Here is a 21010-nt window from a genome sequence, read left to right as displayed (position 1 = left end):
GCTATTGTGTAAACGCACACCTCTATGGTGACAGTGGGGTAAGTGTGGCACTTAACTCCCAGTTTCCGGGTTAGCAACCGGAAGGGTGGCGGTGCTTGGGAGTAGTGGAGGCGGGAGGCTTCCACCCCAGCGTAGATGTCTCTGGAATGCCCTCCACCGGCTTAGGTGGAGTGGCCATTAGGGCAAGTGCCACACCCACCCCAATGTGAGCTTTGCCGTGTCAGTGTGGATTGGAAAATAGAGGGGGTCTTTGGGGAAGTGCAAGGTGCAACAATGTACTCTTTCCCCCGAGGGAGATAGGTGGAGGAATGAGGAAAGGAAGGGAAGAGAGAGCAAGGGCCACAGTGTGAGGATGAGGAGCATAGCGGCACAGTGAGTGGGACACCATGGATGGATTGGTGCGTGAAGTGGGAGATTCCTGTGAAGCAGGAGGGTGGGAGGATAGGTGAGCGCAAGCAGATCTTCAGCCCGAGTAGGGCTCAGCAAAATCACAGTCCATGCCCCCACCCTGGAACGACCACACCGATGGAATTCGACATCCTCCCTACCTAAAGAAGCCGCTGGTGTATGGGATCTTCAGCCTGGGAGGGGCTCAGCAAACACACTCCACTGGATCCCCCTGTCTTGGAGCAAGCACACCTGATGGAAGAAAGAAGGCTTCATCCTTGCTGAAGGCAGATGTTGATGATTGGGAGAACCGGGCCGGGCACAACCCGGGAGGGGCCCAGCAAACAAGCAGTCCAAAGGGCTCTGCTCCCACCTCTGTGTTGAAGTCACCTTCTTCTTGTCCTTCGCTCCCATCTCCTTCTGTCCCTCACTTCTTCCTCCAAGCAGCTCAGCAGAGTTGGGAACATGCAGCAAACCGATCGGCAACAGCAACGGCAAGAGAGAGAGAGAGCAGCAGCAGCCACTCTCCACCACAGCAACAACCTCACAACTCCAAAATCTGCACTGGGAGTGCCTGCTTCGGATTGGCCATAGTAAATTGACCCTTAGTGTCCAGGGATGTGCAAGTTCGGTTGCGGGCTTAAGGGTATAGGGCAGAATGGTTGGAATAAAATAAGTAAAAAGTAAAGTCGCCATAGTCACAGCTGACCACAGGCTGCTTTCCCTCTTGAAGGGGACAGCTGACTGGTGGTGATATAACCTGAGGGTCACCATGCCTCCGGCGAGGAGCAACATTGAGAAGGCGGGGCCTTCATGAATAACCTCCGCCGATTAAGGTGGTTGGAGTTGAGTTGGTCGAGTGCTGTTCTGGAGGGTCGGTGCAGACTCCATGGGTCAAATGGCCTCCTTCTGCATTGTAGGGATTCAATAATTCTATGAAAACAAGTCATAGGTGAGGGAGTTTAGGAACAGAGCCTTATCACTGATGGTAAGGAGCTTGGAGGATATTTCAGAGAGAAAGTGTGGGTGGAAGCCGTGCAAAGCAGAACAGAATGTTAAAATTAGTGTATTGACTAATGATCCATGGAGGGTGGGAGGGTGATCATATAGAGTGGAACTTAAGAGGCTGGCTTGGAACAAGTCATAAGAATCTCAGTTGAGATAAATCAGGAGTAGATCAACCTGCAAGGTTCAGCCAGAGAGAGATGGATACTGGGGCAAGGATACTGGACTTCTGACTGGAGCTGGATAACTTTTGCCACTGTTAATTTGGAGAAATTTTCTACTTTATTTAGGTAAGCAATCTAACAACATATTGGTGAATATGGAGTTGACATTACTGGCAGAGAATGGGCACAACCCAGTGTGCATCAGCATCTGTGTTGTTTGGCAGAACCATGTTGTTAAGATAGACTTGAGTTTTCCCGAATAAAAGAGACGTGCTGTCAAAGCTCTTTGTCTTGCATTCATCAGGACAGACTCTGAGCACAGGACAAAAATCTTCAAAAGCAGAGTTTTTTCCCCCTCTATTTCTGAGGCCAGTTTTTGACTTCCACTTTTATTACCTGAGTGAGACAGCTGCCAAGAGGAGGGGTTAACTTTATTAAAGAAAGAAGTCAACTCCAGGACAAATGTATGGGTCTCAAAATTAATCTAGAACATTGTCTTTCCTTCTCTTTCAGTCCTCGTGCAGTGTGGAATGCTTCTTTACGATATAGTCACTGGCGGATGTCCCTGTTGGCACTCAGAGAATCCTTACCAATGAGGTACAGTGCATCTTAAGACAGGCTGCAATTCTTCCTCCCTGAGTATGAATGGAACGGTACTCTACCCATAATATTCCGGCAGTCAATTCCTCTTTTGTGGATGAATACTGTAGTTGGGACAGTCTCAAGAAATGTGTTTATATTTGGCCAATTTTTGAGTATCTTAGCTTATACTCGAGTCATTTTGCAATAAGCGCTAACATTCCATTTGTCTTTTTAATTACATGCTGTACCTGCATACCGACTTTCTGTGATTCATGAACAAAGGCAACCTAGGTTCTCTGCCCAGATGCATCTTGAATCTGCTTTCCATTTAGATAATACTTTGCCTTTCTATTTTTTCAGTCAAAATGGATAATCTCACACTTATCTACATTAAACTCCATCTGCCAGGTTTTGACCCACTCTCCTCGCCTATCTATATCCGACTGTAAAATCTTTATCTCCTCTTCACTGCCTCCTTTCCCACTGATTTTAGTATCATCCGCAAATTGTAAACAGTTGTGGTCTGAAGAATGACCCCTGCGGCACCCCGCTAGTTACAGTTCGCCAGCCAGAGAAGGATCCTCTGCTTTCTGTCAGTCAGCCAATCCTCAATCTAATTTAGTACTCGACACCCAATCCTCTGCGTTCTCAATTTCTGGATCAGTCTTTTGTGCGGCACCTTATCAAATGCCTTCCCAAAGTCTAGATATACCACATCCATAGGTTCCCTATTATCCTCCTTGCTGGTTATGTCCTCAAATAGCTCAACCACGTTTTTCAAGCATGACTTGCCCTTCATAAAACCATTCTGACAATGGTGGATTGAGCTTTGTCTTTCCAAATGTTCAGTCATCTCCTTAATGGAGTGGCAGGGTGGCATAATTATTTGCACTGCTGACTCAGTACCAGGGACTCGGGTTCGATTCCAACCTTGAGTGGCTGTCTGTTGGAGTTTGCGCTTTCTTCCCGTGTCTGCGTTGGTTTCCTCCCACAGTCCAAAGATGTGCAGGTTAGATGGATTGGCCGTGCCAAATTGCCCCTTTGTGTCCAAAGGTTGAGTGGGGATACAGGGTTAGAGCAGATATTGGGTTTTGGTAGGTTGCTCTTTCGAAGGGTCAGCGCAGACCAAACGGGCCGAATGGGCTCCTTCTGCACTGTAGGGATTCTATGATTCCAGAACTTCCCCATCACAGAGGTCAAGCTAACCTGTCTACAGTTTCTTACTTTAAAAAAAAATATTTATTTATTCTCCTCCCTTTTTCGCATTTTCTCCCAAATTTACACCCACCAACAATAAGTAACAAATATGTCAATCCCCATATCAATAACAACTATCCCATCCTCCCACCAAACCCAAAACATTCACCCAAATGTTCACACAAACAACTGACAAAAAGGAATCTGGAATCACCCATTGCCACCATTAACACCCATCCCCCCCCCCCAACTGATGTTCGATGTTATCCAGTTCTTGAAAGTGCATAATGAATAATGCCGATGAATTGTAGAACCCCACCACCCTTCCCCTCAGTTCAAACTTAACCTTCTCAAGACTCAGGAATTCCAACAGATGCCCCCGCCACGCCAGGGCACAGGGTGAAGAGGCTGCCCTCCAACCCATCAGGATCTGCCTTCGGGCGATCAACTAGGCGACGGTTACAACATCTGCCTCCGCACCTGTTTCCAACCCTGGCTGGTCCAACACCCCGAATATGGCCTCCCGGGGTCCCGGGTCCAGTTTCACGTGCACCACTTTAGAAATTACCCTAAAAACCTCCTCCCAGTAAATCTCTAGCTGTGGACAAGACCAAAACAAATGAACGTGATTAGCGGGCCCCCCACCGCAACGTCACACACATCTTCTACTCCTTCAAAGAATCGGCTCATCCTCGCCCTCGTGAGGTGTGCTCTGTATATCACCTTCAGCTGTATCAGCCCCAACCTCGCACACGAGGTGGAGGCATTCACTCTCCGGAGCACCTCACACCAGAACCCCTCCTCCATATCCTCTCCCAACTCTTCCTCCCACTTTGCTTTGATCCCTTCCAGTGGTGCCTTCTCTTTTTCCAAAATAGCTCCGTAAACCACTGACACTACCCTCTTCTCCAGTCCCCCTGTCGTCAGCACCTCCTCCAGCAGTGTGGAAGCCGGTTCCTCCGGGAAGTTCTGTATCTCCTTTCTGGCAAAATGTCGAACTTACATGTATCTAAACATTTCCCCCTGCTCCAGCCTATACTTCGCTTCCAGCTCCTTCAATCCTGCAAACCGACCCCTAAGAAACAAATCTTTCAGTGTCTAAATCCCCTTCTCCTCCCATTTCCGAAAATTTCCATCCCACCTCCCTGGCTCAAGTCTGTGGTTCCCCCAAATCGGCATTTCCCTCGACCCTGCCCCCAACCCGAAACGTTGGCGAAACTGCCTCTAGATTCTCAATGAAGCTATTACTACCGGACTCTCTGAGTACATCCCCGGGGCTATCGGGAGCGGCGCTGTTGCTAGTGCTTTCTATAGTTTCTTTTTGCGTCTCTCCCTTTTTGAATAGGGGTGTCACATTAGTGTGTTTCCAGTCCACTGGGACCCTTCCAGAATTCAGGGAATTCTGAAATATATCCAATGCAGCCTCTATCATCACTGCAACCTCCCTTAATACCCTAGGGTGCAGGCCATCAGGTTCCAGAGACTTATCTTCCTTTCATCCCATCAGTTTATTCAATACCATCTCCCTAGTGATAGTCATTGCACCAGGTTCCGCAGTATTAATTGTAGTTTTTGGAAAATTTTTATTATCTTCTACCGTGAAGACAGATGCAAAATATTGGTTCAATGCCTCCGCCATCTCTATGTTCCTGATTATTACCTAACCAGTATCGTCCTCTAAAGGGCCAACATTTACTTTAGCTATTCTCTGCCTCTTTATATACTTTTATAGAAGCGTTTGGTATCAGTGTTTATGTTTTCTGTTTGTTTCCTTTCGTAGTTCATCTTAGTTTTTATTTATTAAATATTTTTATTCTCCTTTTTCACATTTTCTCACAAATTTACACCCACCAATAAACAATAATCAGCAACTATGTCAATCCCCAAAACAATAACAACGATCCCACCAACCCCCAAACATCAGCCCACATGTTTACATAAACAAATGACCAAAAGGAATCAGGGATAGTCACCCTTAATACACACAGTCCCCCAACCCTCACACCCATCCACCCCCCCAACTAATGTTTAATGTTATCCACTTCTTGAAAGTGCATAATGCCCATGACCTGTAGAACCCCTCCGAGCTTCCCCACAGTTCAAACTTAACCTTCCCACGGGTGAAGTATTCCAACAGGTTCCCCCGCCACACCAGGGCACAGGGTGGCGAGGCTGCTCTCCATCCCAGCAGGATCCAACTTCGGGCGATCAACAAGGCGAAGGCTACAATATCTGCCACCGCCCCCGTTTCCAACCCTGGCTGGTCCGACACCCCGAATATGGCCTCCCGAGGACCAGTTTCACGTGCACCACCTTGGAAATTACCCTAAAACCTCCTTCCAGTACTCCTCTAGCCTCGGACAGGACCAAAACATATGAACGTGATTACCGACGCATCCCCCGCAACGTTCACACACATCTTCTACTCCTTCAAAGAATTGGCTCATCCTCGCCCTCATGAGGTGTGCTCTGTATACCACCTTCAGCTGTATCAGCCCCAACCTCGCACATGAGGTGGAGGCATTCACTCTCCAGAGCACCTCACACCAGACCCCCTCCTCTCTAACCTCTCCCAACTCTTCCTCCCACTTTGCTTTACATAGAACATACAACAGTACAGCACAGAACAGGCCCTTCAGCCCTCAATGTTGTGCCGAGCAATGATCACCCTACTTAAACCCACGTAACCCGTATACCCGTAACCCAACAATCCCCCCATTAACCTTACACTACGGGCAATTTAGCATGGCCAATCCACCTAACCCGCACATCTTTGGACTGTGGGAGGAAACCGGAGCACCCGGAGGAAACCCACGCACACACGGGGAGGACGTGCAGACTCCACACAGACAGTGACCCAGCCGGTAATCGAACCTGGGACCCTGGAGCTGTGAAGCATTGATGCTAACCACCATGCTACCGTGAGGCCCCAGATCCCTTTGATCCCTTCCAGTGGTGCCTTATCCTTTTCCAAAATAGCTCCATACACCGCTGACACTACCCCCTTCTCCAGTCCCCTTGTTGTCAGCAATGTGGAGGCTGGTTCCTCCGGGAAGCTCTGTATCTTCTTCCTGGCAAAATCTCGAACCTGCATGTATCTAAACATTTCTCCCTGCTCCAGCCATACTTCGCTTCCAGCTCCCTCAATCCTGCAAACCGACCCCTAAGAAACAAATCTTTTAGACTCTTAATCCCCTTCTCTTCCCATTTCCGAAAACTTCCATCCCACCTCCCTGGCTCAAATCTGTGGTTCCTCTGAATCGGCATTTCCCTTGACCCTGCCCCCAACCCGAAGTGTTGGCGAAACGGCCTCCAGATTTTCAATGAAGCTATTATAACCGGACTCCCCGAGTATTTCCACGGAGCTATCGGGAGCGGCGCTGTTGCTAGTGCTTTCAGTCCCGACCCCTTGCACAAACCCTCCTCCATTCTGACCCACTGTGAATCTGACCCAGCCCCGCACCTTCTCCACATTCGCTGCCCAGTCGTAGTACATCAGGTTCGGGAGACCCAAACCCCCTGCCTGCCTTCCCCTCTGTAGCAGCACCTTTCTCACTCTGGCCACCTTCCCTCCCCATATGAACGAGATAATCCTTCCCTCAATCTCCCTGAAAAAAGCCTTTGGCAGGAAAATCGGTAGGCATTGAAAAGTAAACAGAAATCACAGCAACACATTCATTTTAACCGCCTGCACCCAACCTGCCAGTGACAGGGGGTGACCATCCCACCTTGCCACATCAGCTTTCACTCTCCCCACCAACCTAGTGATATTGTACCTGCGAAGCCTCCCCCACTCCTGGACAACCTGCACCCCCAGATACCTAAAGTGAGTCCCTGCCCTATGGAATGGCAGCCCCCCCACCCCTGGCCGAGGCACCACAAAATACTCACTCTTGTCTCGGTTCAGCTTATACCCCGAGAGAGACCCAAATACTCGCAGTAGCTTCAATATTCCTCCTATCGACACACTCGGTTCCGACACATACAGATGCAAGTCGTCGGCATACAAGGACACCCTATGCTCTATCCCCCCCTCACTATTCCTTTCCATGCTCCCAAACTTCTTAATGCGATGGCCAACAGCTCAATCGCAAGTGGAAACAGCAGTGGGGGGGGGACATAGGACATCCTTGCCTTGTCCCACGGTGGAGAGAAAAGTATCTCGAGCTGATGTTGTTTGTGTGGACACTCGCCTTCGGCTCCTTATATAATAGCTTTACCCAGTTCACAAATCTTGGTCCAATCCCAAACCGCTTCAGAACTGCCATCAAGTACCCCCATTCTACCCGGTCAAACGCCCTCTCGGCATCCATTGTCACAACCATCTCTGTTTCCTTCCCTTCCGCCGGTGCCATAACGACGTTCAAAACCCTCCTAATGTTCAAAAAAAGCTGTCTCCCTTTCACGAACGCCGTCTGATCCTCACCTATCATCTTCGGGAGGCACTCCTCCAGCCTACCCACCAGTACCTTTGCCAATACTTTTGCGTCCACATTCAGAAGAGATATGGGCCGATACGACCCACACTCCGTCGGATCCTTATCTTTTTTTAGCAACAGTGAAATCGATGCCTGCCCCAAGGTTTGCAGCAGCACTCCCTTCCCTATTGCCTCTTCAAACATCCCCACCATCAGGGGTGCCAGCCTATCCTTGAAATTTTTATAATATTCCACCGGAAACCCATCCACCCCTGCCACCTTCCCCGACTGCATCCTCCCAATCGCATCTTTTATCTCCTGCTCCACTTTTGCTTCTTCTAATGTAGCCCTGTCCCCCTCCCCTAGCCTCGGGTACTCCAACCCTCTAGAAATTCCTGCCATCTCACGGTCTCCCCCGGGTGGCTCTGACCTGTACAACCTCTCATACAACTCCTCAAAAACCTTGTTAATCAGCTCCGAGGCCACCACCAACTTCCCTGCCCTACCCCTCGCCTGGAGAATTTCCCTTGCCGCTGCTTCCCTCCGGAGCTGACCTGCTAACATACCTGCTAACCTGCCTTATCTCCATGCTCATAAACTGCACCCCTTCCTCGTCTCAGTTGGCGCACCGCCTTCCTGGTAGATAGTCAGTCTAAGCTCGCCTGTAGTTCCTTCCTCTTTTCCAGCTTCGCTGGATCTCCATCTTCTGCATAACTCCTATCTACCTCAAACATCTCATCTATTACCCTCTGCCGCTCCAACCTCTCCTCTTTGTCCACCTGGCCTTAAACAAAATTACCTCACCACCGCCTTTAGAGCTTCCCAGACAACTGCCTTTGAGACCTCACCCGTTCAGTTGAAACCGACATATTCCTTAATTACCTTTTCAATTTTCTCACAGAACAATTGGTTGTTCCCCAAAAGCCCCACATCCAGTTTCCACCCCGGCCTCTGCGCTACCCCTTTCTCCAGTACCATATCCACCCAATGCGGAGCATGATCTGACACTGCAATTGCCGAGTATTCCGACCCCTTAACCCCAGCCAGCAAAGCCTTTCCCACCACGATAAAGTCGATCCACGAGTATACCTTTTGGACTGCTGAGAAAAATTAGTACTCCCGTTCCCTCGGGTGCAGAAACCTCCAAGGGTCCACCCCTCCCATGTCCACCGTTAGCCCAGCCAGCGCCTTCGCACCACCCCCCCGATGGGACCAGCGAGCTCAGCCGTGACCTGTCCAACCATGGCTCCTGCAGCAGGCTCCTCGGGCTGTTTAGCACACTGGGCTAAATCGCTGGCTTTGAAAGCAGGCCAGCAGCACGGTTCAATTCCCGTAACAGCCTCCCCGAACAGGCGCCGGAATGTGGCGACTAGGGGCTTTTCACAGTAACTTCATTGAAGTCTCCTCGTGACAATAAGCGATTTTCATTTCATTTCAAGTTCCAGTCCCCCCTCACAATCAGTTTGTGTGAGTCCAAGTCGGGGATGGCTCCGAACACCTTCTTTGCGAATCCCACATCATCCCAATTGGGACCGTAGACACAGCGCCACTAACCTCCCCTCCAGCGCCCCTGTCACAATCACATATCTACCCCCCTGATCTGTCACCACCTTCTCCATCTGGAAGCGTACCCTTTTGCCAACCATTACCGCTACCCCTCGAGCCTTTCCGTCAAATCCAGAGTGAAACACCTGACTAACCCAGCCCTTTTTAAGTCTCACCTGGTCCTTCGCCCTCAACTGAGTCTCCTGCAGCATTGCGACATCGGTTTTCAAACTTTTAAGATGCGCAAGCACTATTGACCGGTCCTCCTAACCCTCTCACGTTCCACGTGACTATCCTAACTGGGGGTCTCTCACACACCCCCCCCCCCCCCCCCCCCCCCCTTTCTTATCCACCATCATCATACCACCGGGCCCTGCAGCATGAGTCTGACCCGCCCCTATCCATTATTACCATCGAACCCTTTCTCCCCCCACCTCCCAAGAATCCCCCCTACATTTCCTTTTGAAAAAACATCTCCCAGCATCAATCCCTTCCCCTCCCCTCGCTCGCCTCGTAGGCCCATTGAAACCTGCTAACCAGGCTCCAATGTCCGCAGTCCTCCTCTCACCTCACCTCCGTTCACTGGCCGACTTTAGTTAGCTCACGTGGGTGGCTCCCCCCGCCAAGATATATCGTCCCCTCCCACCCAGTCCCAGAGCAAGAAAAAACAAAAACAACAATCCAACCCATACAATTCACTAAAATAAGATATAACCGTCGCAACACAGAACGCCAATCAACCCAACCATTCACTTGAACTCTACAACAATGTAAAGAGAAGTAAATTACAATACACATCAGTAAACAGAAACCTGTAGCATTTATACATTTTCCAGCTCTCCAATCACAGTCCACAGTCTCTCTTCCATCTCTGCTCCTCACGTCTGTCCCAAGCCTTCTGCCCTCACGAACTCCTCAGCTGCCTCGAAATAAAAGTCTTTGGCCTCATGCGTTACCCTCAGCTTCGCCAGGTACACCATACCAAATCGTACCCCCTTTATGAACAGTGCCACCTTCACTCTCCCAAACGCCGCTCGTCTTTTTGCCAACTCCACCGTCAAGTCCTGGTAGATCTGAACTACAGCACCATCCCACTGCACCTCGCGCTTCTGCTTCGCCCAGCTTAACACCACCTCCTTCATGCAGTACTTATGGAAACAGATAATTACTGCTCTTGGCGGCTCGTTCACTTTGGGCTTCGGCCTTAATGACCGATGAGCTCGGTCTACCTCGTACTTGGAGGGGTTCTCACCCTTCCCCCATCAGCTCCGCCAACTTCTTAGCGAAGTATTCTGTTGGCCTTGGGCCCTCTGTCCCTTCGGACAAGCCCACAATTCTCCAATTGTGCCGTCTCGAGCGGTTCTCCAAGTCCTCAAGTTTTGCTCGGAGTCCTCTGTTGACCTCCACCACCCTCCGCAGCTCATCCCTCATCGAGGTGAGCTGGTCGCTGTGCTGTGTCACGGCCTCCTCCACTTCCTTTATCTTCTCGCCCTGCTCTCTCACCTCGGCCAATGTCTTTGCCACAGCAACCCTCACCGGGGCGATTGCCTCCTCCACCATTGATTTCAATGCAGCCGCTGTCTCCTTCCTCAAGGCCTCCAAGTGCCTCGCAAACTGTTTTTCCAGCTCTACCGTCATCATCTCGGTCATCTTCTCCACCGTAAGTAGTGCGGCCCCACCATGCGGTTCGGCCTCCGCCATCCTGTCAGCACTTTTGCTCGTCTTCTCATTCAGCGGCGAGCCCGCGTTTCCTCCCTTCTTAGACGCTGCTTTTCACACCCTTTAACGGAGTATTGTTTTTCCTTTTTTTTTCTTTCCCCTTTTCCCCCCTTCACCCTCCAGTCCTTCTTCAATCCATTTTTTCCTTTGAAAAACAAACAGTCAATTTTTCAAAAGTGGGGTGGGGGGGGGGAAAGAAAAAAAAAAAACTTTCACCAAACTTATTTAAAACTTCTTCTTTCTCTTCTTTTTTGCATCCCTCCAGACTTTCCCTGGGACTGGACTTCAACTTTCTTAGCACACTCTAGGTGGGAGCCATCCGACGTGGGACATCTCTTCTCCATCCCGCCCTGGCTTCAGGCCTGCCGCCTCGGCCACCCCCCCCCCCCCCCCCCCACTTGGCTCCGCCCCCGCTGCTCTGCCCTTCGTGCGCGTGCTGGGCCCAGACGCCTCGACACCCGACACCCGCACGGGGTTCTTCGCCGGTTTTCAAACCGGCCCCACTAGCTGCCCGTGACGGTCCCCACGGCCGTCAATAGTTGGGGCGGGGGGGATTGAAAAATCAGGGAAACCCCCGAAAGCACCACAATCATGGCCACCGGCGGGAGCTCTTCCCGATGCGGCCGTCCCGCTCTCAAACGCCACCGGAAGTCGTAGCTAATCTTAGTTCTTTTGATTTTATTTTTAGTAGCCTTTTGCTGAACCTTGAAGTTCTCCCAATTCTCCAGCTTACCACTAGTACTAGCAGTATAGTCTGTCCTAGTTTTTGACTTTGTGTGTTCCTTGACCTCCTTGCTTAGCCATGGAACATTTTCTCTCTTTTACAGTTCCTCTTTATCTCAAGAATGTACTTTAATTGAGTGGTATTTACTATCTCCCTGAATATTTGCCATTATTCCTCAAATGTCCTACCCTCAATTATCTGTGCCCAGTCTACTTGGGCCAACTTTTTCCTCAGGCCTGTATAATTATCTCTGCCCACCGCTAAAACTCTAGAATGGCACTCTATCTTCTCTCGCTCAATCTGAATTTGAAATTCTAGCGTGCTGTGATCACTCCTTCCCAGAAGATCCTTAACGACAAGACTATTTATCAACCCTTCTTTGTTACATAACACTAAATTTAAAATAGCCTGCCTCCTGGTTAGCTCCATTGGCTATTGTTCTAAGAAACAACCCGTTAAGAAATCTCCCTCGAGGCTACCCTTGCTAATTTGATTAGTCCAGTCAATATGCATATTAAAATCACCCATGATTACCATTGTGCCCTTCTCACAAGCCCTCATTATTTCTTGGGTTATACTCTGTCACACTTTGGAAGCATTGCGCAGAGGCCTGTAAATTACTCCTCCAAGGAGTTTTTTCCCTTGTTTTTTATTTCCAGCCAGATCGATTCAACATTTTGGCTCTTAGTGCCAATACCATTTCTTAATATAGCCTTGATGTCGTCTTCAACCAATAAAGCATCTCCACTTCATGTTCCATCCTGTCAATCCTTTCGGAATACTGAGTACCCTTGGGCGTTCAACTCCAGCCCCGGTCCTCCTGCAACCATATTTCAGTAATCCCCACTGTGGTGATATGCCTATGGACTATATCATAGACGGATGGTTTGCGACCTCCAACTAGCAGGTGGCAGTACAGTCTGGCTATGTGGTCCCTAGACCAACGCAATGTGACCAGTGACTCCCATATGAGGGGAGCCCATCCGGCCATCTTCAGAAGAAGATTGAGAGGGTAATAAGACATACATGTGAATGGTCAGTGCTAGGTGCAAGTTCCAGAGGAGTAGTGGAGTAGTTAGCAGACACCATAATAACGTGCTCTGTATCAGATTGCTATCTTACCACACAAGACTCGATAAAAGATTCTGGTTTGGACAAGTCAAAGTGTTTGGTAGATTTCTTCGTAAAGTACAAATGACCAAACACAACACCCACCAAATCATACCCATTTGTCTCTATTTGTGCTGTCAGCTCATTGACTACTGTGCGTATTTAAGTACAAACTTTTAAATATGGCCAACAGATTTGTCTTTCTCTTGCAGGATTTTCTTGTGCACTGTGCTTTTCAGATATTCTGATCTACTTTACTGATCTCTGATAACACTCAGTCTCATCCCCAACTTTCTCTCCCACAGTCTCCTTAAATTTTGAATTTTTTTTTTAAACGTTTCCTTTCCCCTCCATAGTCGTTAGAATGGCCCTGCCTGTTCATCCTATCAACCTACCCTCTCCTCACATGCTGACCTGCTGCTTTGGTTCCTATTAACCATTATATTTCTTGTAGCTTTAACCGCGCCCCCCCCCCCCCCCCCCCCCCCCCCCCCCACCCACCACCTCCATCTCCATTTGCTGAATTAACCCATAACAGTTGGGGAACAGGAAATGTCAATATTTTGAGAGCTTTTTAAAAAAACAAAATGGATAACATGAAAGTTCTTTCCTTTATGATGCCTCTGCCTGAAATCCTTCTATCAAATGGGTGCTGTATTGGCACAAATGAGCCTGGACCTGTGATTTCCACCTAACATAATCCCGGTTTTCACTGCTGTTACTGGGTAAAATGTAAAGGATGCTAGTGGATGAGGCACTGCTACCCCATCTCTGCTTCCTAGGGGCTGGATTAAAGTGGCCGCAGCAGATGCTAGAAACAGGTCCGCTCACCACTGTATTGCCAGGGAGAGATGCCTGGGAGACAAAAGTGTCGCTAAAATTATTTCCTCAGTATTTGTGTGAATTTGCTTTCCAGAGCCGAACCGAAGAAAAAGAAGAAAGTGGATCCCAGGAGAGAACTGGCGTTAAGAGACCGTCTGAGAAAAAGACTGAAGAAATTGGAACGTGTCCCTCCAGAGCTGATCCCAATCGAAGATTTCATCACTCCAACTAAGTTCCTTGATGAATCCAGGTTTGTGTGACCGGATTCAAAAATTCAAAAGACTTCATTAGTTCCCAGAGGGAAAAATTTCTTCCATCTTTGTTTAGTTGAGGGGTGGGGGGGGGATTAGTTGCTTTGTGGTTGTGTCTTTTGCCATTTGTCATGTTCTTAAAATTATTGTCATGGCAATAAGGCATCCAACTTTCCCAGATTTAAACATCAAAAATGGATTATCTGGCCAATATTTAAGACACATAATAGCCTCTCTGAAAGGCCACAGTTACTCTTATTCACTAATGGGATGTGAACATCAATTTCAAGGGCAGCATATATTGCCCATTCTTCCTTACCCTTGATAATGTGGCGGTGAGCCACGTTGTAAAACTGCTGTGAAGTTCTTCGTGCTGTTGGTACACACACACCGAGCCTAAACAGAGTTTAAGTGATACCAGTGTACAAGTAAGCACCTGTTTAATCCCGCAATTTGATCTCAGTGCTGTTTCTCAAAAGGCTCTTTCATTAGCTGGGTATCTAATACGTGCAGAAACCTACCAATGAACTTATGAATATCCTGAGAAGTCCATATTAGGAACTGAAGTTTACACACGGTGCAATTTGACTGCTCATTCGTAATTATATGTGTAGAGGTCTTGTTTTTTTTAAAATATTTTTATTAAGGATTTTTCATATCGTACGAAACAAAAATAAGCGTGACCACACGTCGAGAACAAAAAAAGAAATATATACACATTGGTCGCCTTCATTATTTACATCAGTTGACTTTTGTTATTTAGAATGGTTAGGGCTTCTTGTTTTACTTTCTCCAGTAGGCGTTCATTTCTAGCTGGGTCCCCTGCCTCCCTCTTTCCCCTTCTCTTCCCTCATTAATTTTCATATCCTGTTCCTGATTGGTTGGCGTGACGCCGTGTATCATGTTGTTTGCTGGGCATGGTTGGCATCCATGCCTCTCTATTCCCCCTCCGCCTCCTTTCCTTTGCGTTTGTTGTTATACCATGGCTTCCCTCTCCCTTCCTCTGGCTTGTTGGCTACAAACAGATCTTGGAACAACTGGATAATGGCTCCCATGTTTTGTGGAAGCCTTCTTCCGACCCCCGGATGGCGAATTTAATTTTCTCCATCTGGAGAAATTCCAATAGGTCAACCAGCCAGTCTGCAGCGTTGAGTGGTGCTGCTGATCGCCTGCCAAGCAAGATTCTCCAGTGGGCGATCAGGGAGGCAAAGGCAAGGATGTCGGCCCTCCTCTCCATGAAAAGATCTGACTGTTCTGACACCCCAAAGACTGCCACTCTCGGGCATGGCTCCACCCTCATACCCACCACCTTGGGCATGGCTCCACCCTCATACCCACTACCTTGGGCATGGCTCCACCCTCATACCCACCACCTTGGATATTGCATCAAAGAAGGTTGTCCAGAACCCAAGAAGTCTGGGGCAAGACCAGAACTATCCCCATCCTATTTCAAACCCTGGGTCTTCCTCTGAATTTTCCCTTGTCTTGTCCAGTGGTGTGTCTGCCCTTCCTATTAGTCACCCATACAGGTTGCCCCAGTTCCCCCTCCCTAGCATGTCTGCATCCAATGAGTCCTCGAACACCAATTGTATGTTTCAAACACTACCTTTCGGAGCACTGCTCCTTCCTCCGGTGAAGGAAGGAGCAGTGAGGAAGGAGCAGTGCTCCGAAAGCTAGTGTTTGAAACAAACATGTTGGACTTTAACCTGATGTTGCAAGACTTCTTACTGTGCTTATCCCAGTCCAACGCCGGCATCTCCACATCATAGCAATTGTTGTGGCGGTCGTGGGTATGTTTATATTTCCCAACATACAATGTCCCCCTGTTGCTCTGTTTATCTGGTTCTAAATACAGTGGTCAATATGGTCGCCTTCCTTAATCCTAATTATGTTTGCTGTAGAGTCGCCAGATATCTTTCGATACCGCCACAATGTTCACACCCGAATACTGATCAAAGAACCAATGCACCAGTTAGTTAGTTCAAAGTCAATATTATTTATTTACACACACAATAATATCTACTCATGCACAAATACCACAAACTAAACTATCTCTAACGCTAACACCTATACTTAACTTCGGGTGCCCACTCAGTCAGAGGAACAATGGCCGTTGTTCGGATCTGAGGCTGTTGGGTACGAAGGTGTAACAGGAGAACAGCTAAGGTCGTCTGTCTGATGGCGAGCGTTGACCTTGGACTTACTTGCTTCTGGTGCAGCTGGTGGACGGGTCTCTCCGCTTCGAGAGCCGAATCCAAGAGAGCGATTCTCTCTCAGGGGCTTCTTCTTGTACCCGAAGGAGCTTCGCGCGCTTTTGGGCGGGCCTTGAATTTGGCCCCGATTAATTGGGATCACTGGTATCGATCTTGACCAATAAAGGGGTGGGTGCCCTGATGGCTGGGTGTGTCTTTGATGACCGTTGGCTTTGCTTTGTTTGTGTCTTTCTGGCCCTGGGCCTGGCCCTGGGCTGTCTGCTCTAGTATCGGTTACTGAGTGTCATTCCTTTGTTCCCGGAGATGGGCCATCAATATGCTAATCGCCTTACAGTTTCAGTCTCGTCTGGGGCTGAGGCTCCAATACGCATACAGGCTCTGTGCCTGCCTGCTTTCTTAGCATTGTCCATAGTTCCCTATAGTCTTTGCAAACATCCATTTTGTATTCTGGAAGTGGCCATCCCAGATGGCTACACCCCCCCCACCATGAACTGGAACTTCTCTGTTAGTTCCTCAAGTGTTGTCAGAAGTCCCTAACTGTCAATGTCCTCCCCGTCCTGTCTTCACCTTTTGAAGGTGACATCCATTATGGCTGGCGCGAACCTGTGGTTGTTGCAGATGGGGATTTTGGTTCATCTGAAGCGCTGTCAAAGTTGGTTACATGACCCAAGTGTTGCAATCACTGGGCTCATTGGGTGTTTGTTCAGCGGGGATGGGAGCGCACCCGTGTCCAGGACCCGAAGGGAGGTCCCTGTGCAGCAGCCCTCTTCCAATAAAAACAAATTACTGCGGATGCTGGAATTTGAAACCAAAGAAAAAATGCTGGATAATCTCAGCCGGTCTGGCAGCATCTGTAGGGAGAGAAAAGAGCGAACATTTTGAGTCCAGATGACCCTTTGTCAAAGCTTTGCCTTCTCCCTGTTTCTTCCTCTCGTTGTTCCCCTGTTGCTAATTCGTACCACCTCCCCCTCCCCTCCTCTTTGTCAGGCGCTCTCCCCCTTTCGGGAGATGCACAGCGGCCCCTCTCTCGCTCACTCGTGCTTTCTGGTTATAGCTTTCCCGCTAGTGTGTTGCCCCCCTTCCCCCTGGGATTGGTTATGTATCCACCAATCGCCTGCTGTCTATTCTCCCCATCTGCCATTCTCCTCGCCCTTTGCTGCGCTCTGCTGACCCCGTCCTTCAGAATGAGGCAATGTAGTCCCGCGGAAAGTGTGCTTCAAGAAGGTTAATTAAAGGGTAGGTGGATTGGCCATGCTAAATAGCCGCTTAATTGGAAAAAATTAATTGGGCACTCTAAATTTATTTTTAAAAGGTTAATTAAATTAATAAATGTCTCTTTGCGTGCCCTTTTCATCGCTGTCCCTACTGCCGTTTCTCCAACCCATAGTCCAAGACTGATTTGTCTGTGTCCACAGGGACAAGAGAAGTGCTCCCAGCCTTGGAATGTGACCCAGTATTTGGCCGGGTTCAGCATTACCAAATTTTACCCTGCTCTTGTACAGGGCTGCTTTCATCCTGTTGAACTCGGTTCAACGCTTGGCCAGGTCAGCCTCAATGTCCTGGTCGATCCTGACCTGGTGACCTTCCCAGTTATTGATTTCATCTATCTTGCCCACCACAGGATTCTTTCCCGGTTTTGATACCAGTGTATTTTAGCAATTATCGCCCTTTGTTGTTCTTCAGCCTTGGGTTTTGGACGGAACGACCGGTGGGCTCTGTCTATTTCTGGTGGTATGGGGAAGTTATCCCTTCCCACCAGATTGCCCAGCATTTAGGCCGCATTGTCTTCGATCCCCTCTGGCAGGGACACTATCCGCAGGTTTTGGCGCCTTGATCAGTTTTCCTGATCCTCTACCTTTCCCCTCAGACTCCCCTGCATCGCGACAAACCTTCTTATCTCTTTCTCCAGGGCGGTGATCCAGTTGCTCTGGTCTGTTGAGGCCTTTTCTCCTGCAAGGTGCTTTCCTGGGCTTCCAGTCACCTCTCCGTCTTGACCAGGGCTACCTGTGTGGTCACCAGAGCTTCCGTGACTGCCACCCTGACTGCCGTCTGAAATGTTTTTTGTCTCCTCTCTATGTTCTCTCAGTTCCATTGAGAGAAACATCCTCCAATCATCCTCTGATTGGTTGGGGGGGGGGGGGGGGCTCCTTGTGCGGCTGGTCAGTCCTTCTCGATCTGTATGGCCCGAGTGCATCTGCCAGCTCAGCTACTTGCTTCTCTTGGCTTTTCCCATTTCTTGTCTCTTTTCGGCCTCTTGAGTTATTGCTCAGCCTCTCTGCTGGTGTTGGTTGTGGTGCAGGGATACTCTTTTCCTGTATTAGCGGGCTATTTTGGGTAAAGACTGGTTTCGCACAGGGCTAAATAGCTGGCTTTTAAAGCAGACCAAGGCAGGCCAGCAGCGCGGGTTCAATTCCCATACCAGCCTCCCCGAATAGGTGCCGGAATGTGGCAACTAGGGGCTTTTCACAGTAACTTCATTTGAAGCCTACTTGTGACAATAAGTGATTTTCATTTCATTTCACTTCAAGAGCCTATTTTCGAGTTCGTGGGAGGAGAGCCACCCGATGTGCGACTACCCAGCAACATCCCTGTCACCAGAAGTCTTCGAGACGTCTTTTGATACAACTGGCACAGAAACAAGCTAATCTCAAAACCTGGTTAAATTCGGTTCCGACGTTGGGAGCAGGCTGTCCAATTGTTGAAGTCCGGGTTGACATTAGTTTTTAATTGTTCTTTTAATGAGTTGCAACTACTCATTTTGAACTTATTTCATTGTGATTTGTTTTGTTATATTGCTGGTAAGAGTTTGTTTTCAGACCTGGACTTTCTTTTAATCTAATTGTTTTATTTTTGCACCATCATCATTACCTATCTTCCTCCATCTAGGAAAAGAGCAGTGATCTAACATCTGGGCTGGGAGAGAGGGACACTGGATACAAAATATAGATGATAAAAAGAAATATGACGTAAGAGAGGACAGCGGTAGTAGATTTACCTGAGAGGGGTAGATGGAGTTAGTGTAAATAAAGACACAACAGTAAATCCAGGATTCAGGTGGCTAATTTATTTGGCAAGAGAGATTGATAGTTCAGCCATCCACCAGTCCATAGTAACGTGGGGCTTTTATGCATCTCAACTCCCAGCTTTAGTTTAACTGATGACCCTCTGAGTTCATGATTTAAATCACTCCATTCAAATACTGCCCTTTGCATGATCCATTAAAACAAACTCTGCTCTGAGGTACTGTAATAAGTCCCCAGAGGCAGAAGTCCCGTCACCAGAATTCCTTTTATTTACAAGCCCAACAGCTGAACAACCATGACCATTCCGTCTGCTGTGTACACCGGGAGTGCAGAAGATCTGACACTCGTTATTTTTTTTAAAATATTTTTATTCTCCATTTTCACATTTTCCTTCAAAATTTACACCCCCCCCCCCCCCCAAAGCAGTAAACGGTAACAAATACCAAGTCAATACCCTTAACATCAACAATCCCATCCTCCCACCACCCCAACCAACGGCCCACCTGTCAATATATGCATCAAATAAAACAAACCCTCCCAAGGTGGGAAAAAAAACGGAGAAAAAGAAAAAGGAGTCCGGAATGGCCATTGGTCACCATTAACCTATAGAGTCCCCCCAACACTCAATGCCATCCAGCCTCCGAAAGAGTACCGTAAATGACACCCAAGAATTGTAAACCCCCCCCCCCCCCACTTCCTCCCCTCCACCCCCACTTCCTCCCCTCCACTTCCTCTTGCAAAACTCCTCACTCCAATCTCAGTTCTTTCCCCCCAGCTTTCCACCCCGGCTAGACTTATCGGACCCCGTTCTGCCAGGCTCCGATGGCCGCAGCCCCTTCTCCCACCTCATCTCCGTTCACTGGCCGGCTTAAACTGGCCAGCGTGGAGGCCCCCGCCCGGCCCTCTTTCCCCCTTGCCCGGCCCCAGGAAAACCCAGAAGTCCCTTTAGCACACAAACCCCGCATACACACCCACACCCCAAAGAACCCTCATTACGACTGAAAGCCCCATCACATCCCTTGTCCAAATATACACAACGTTGGCTCCTGTAGCCCATACACCAGCACGCAGTGAAACAAAAAAGAAAAAATACAGTCATGAGGCTACATCGGTACATAACCATTTCTCAGTCCTGCCACAGTCCTTCTGCCTTTGCAAACTCCTCCGCTGCTTCCGCCGTCCCAAAATAAAAGTCCTTGAACTTGAAGGTCACCCTCAGCTTCGCTGGATATACAATGCCGCACTGCACCTTGCTAATGTACAGTGCCCTCTTTACCCAGTTAAAGGCAGCCCGTCTCCTCGCCAGCTCCACCGTAGAGTCCTGGTATACATGTATACCAGCTCCAGCCCACTGCACCACCCGCTTCTGCTTTGCCCAGCACAGGACCTTCTCCTTCACACTGTACCTACGGAAGCACAGAGTCACTACTCTTGGTGGCTCACTTGCCTTTGGTACAGACCTCCACAACCGATGAACCCGATCCAGTTCATATCGGGAGGGATCCTCCCCCTCCCCCAATAGCTTCGCCAACATCATGGCAAAATACTCAGTCAGCCTCGGTCCTTCCACTCCTTCGGGCAGCCCCACAATCCTCAAATTCTGTCGCCTGGATCTGTTTTCCAGGTCTTCCATTTTGCCTCCCAGATCCTTGTTGATCTCTATCACCTTCTGTATCTCCTTCCCCATCAAGGTAAATTGATCACTGTGGTGCAGTAATGTCTCTTCCACTTCCTTCAGCGCCTCGCCTTGCTCCCACACCTCCGCCACTGCGCTCGCCACCACCATCCTCACCGGCGTAATCGCCTCCTCCACCAGCACTTTCAAAACCGCCCATCTCCTTCCTCATTGC

The 21010-nt window shown here is 48.9% G+C and overlaps 1 protein-coding gene across 4 annotated transcripts in view; it reads left to right on the top strand.

Annotated features, from left to right (window-relative positions):
- The window catches only part of mrpl40 (mitochondrial ribosomal protein L40), a 46628-nt gene that overhangs the window by 23593 nt on the left and 2025 nt on the right, over positions 1 to 21010 (top strand). For all 4 annotated transcript variants that reach the window (XM_038793015.1, XM_038793027.1, XM_038793017.1 and 1 more), the window contains 2 exons: positions 2070 to 2153; positions 13768 to 13923. In XM_038793015.1, the coding sequence (XP_038648943.1) occupies positions 2070 to 2153; positions 13768 to 13923 (240 nt within the window). The remainder of the gene's footprint in view (positions 1 to 2069; positions 2154 to 13767; positions 13924 to 21010) is intronic.

Source organism: Scyliorhinus canicula, chromosome 1, assembly GCF_902713615.1.
Source record: "Scyliorhinus canicula chromosome 1, sScyCan1.1, whole genome shotgun sequence".
Lineage (NCBI taxonomy): Eukaryota > Metazoa > Chordata > Chondrichthyes > Carcharhiniformes > Scyliorhinidae > Scyliorhinus > Scyliorhinus canicula.
Note: the sequence above shows the minus strand (reverse complement) of the source record. Positions and strands in the feature narration are given on the sequence as shown.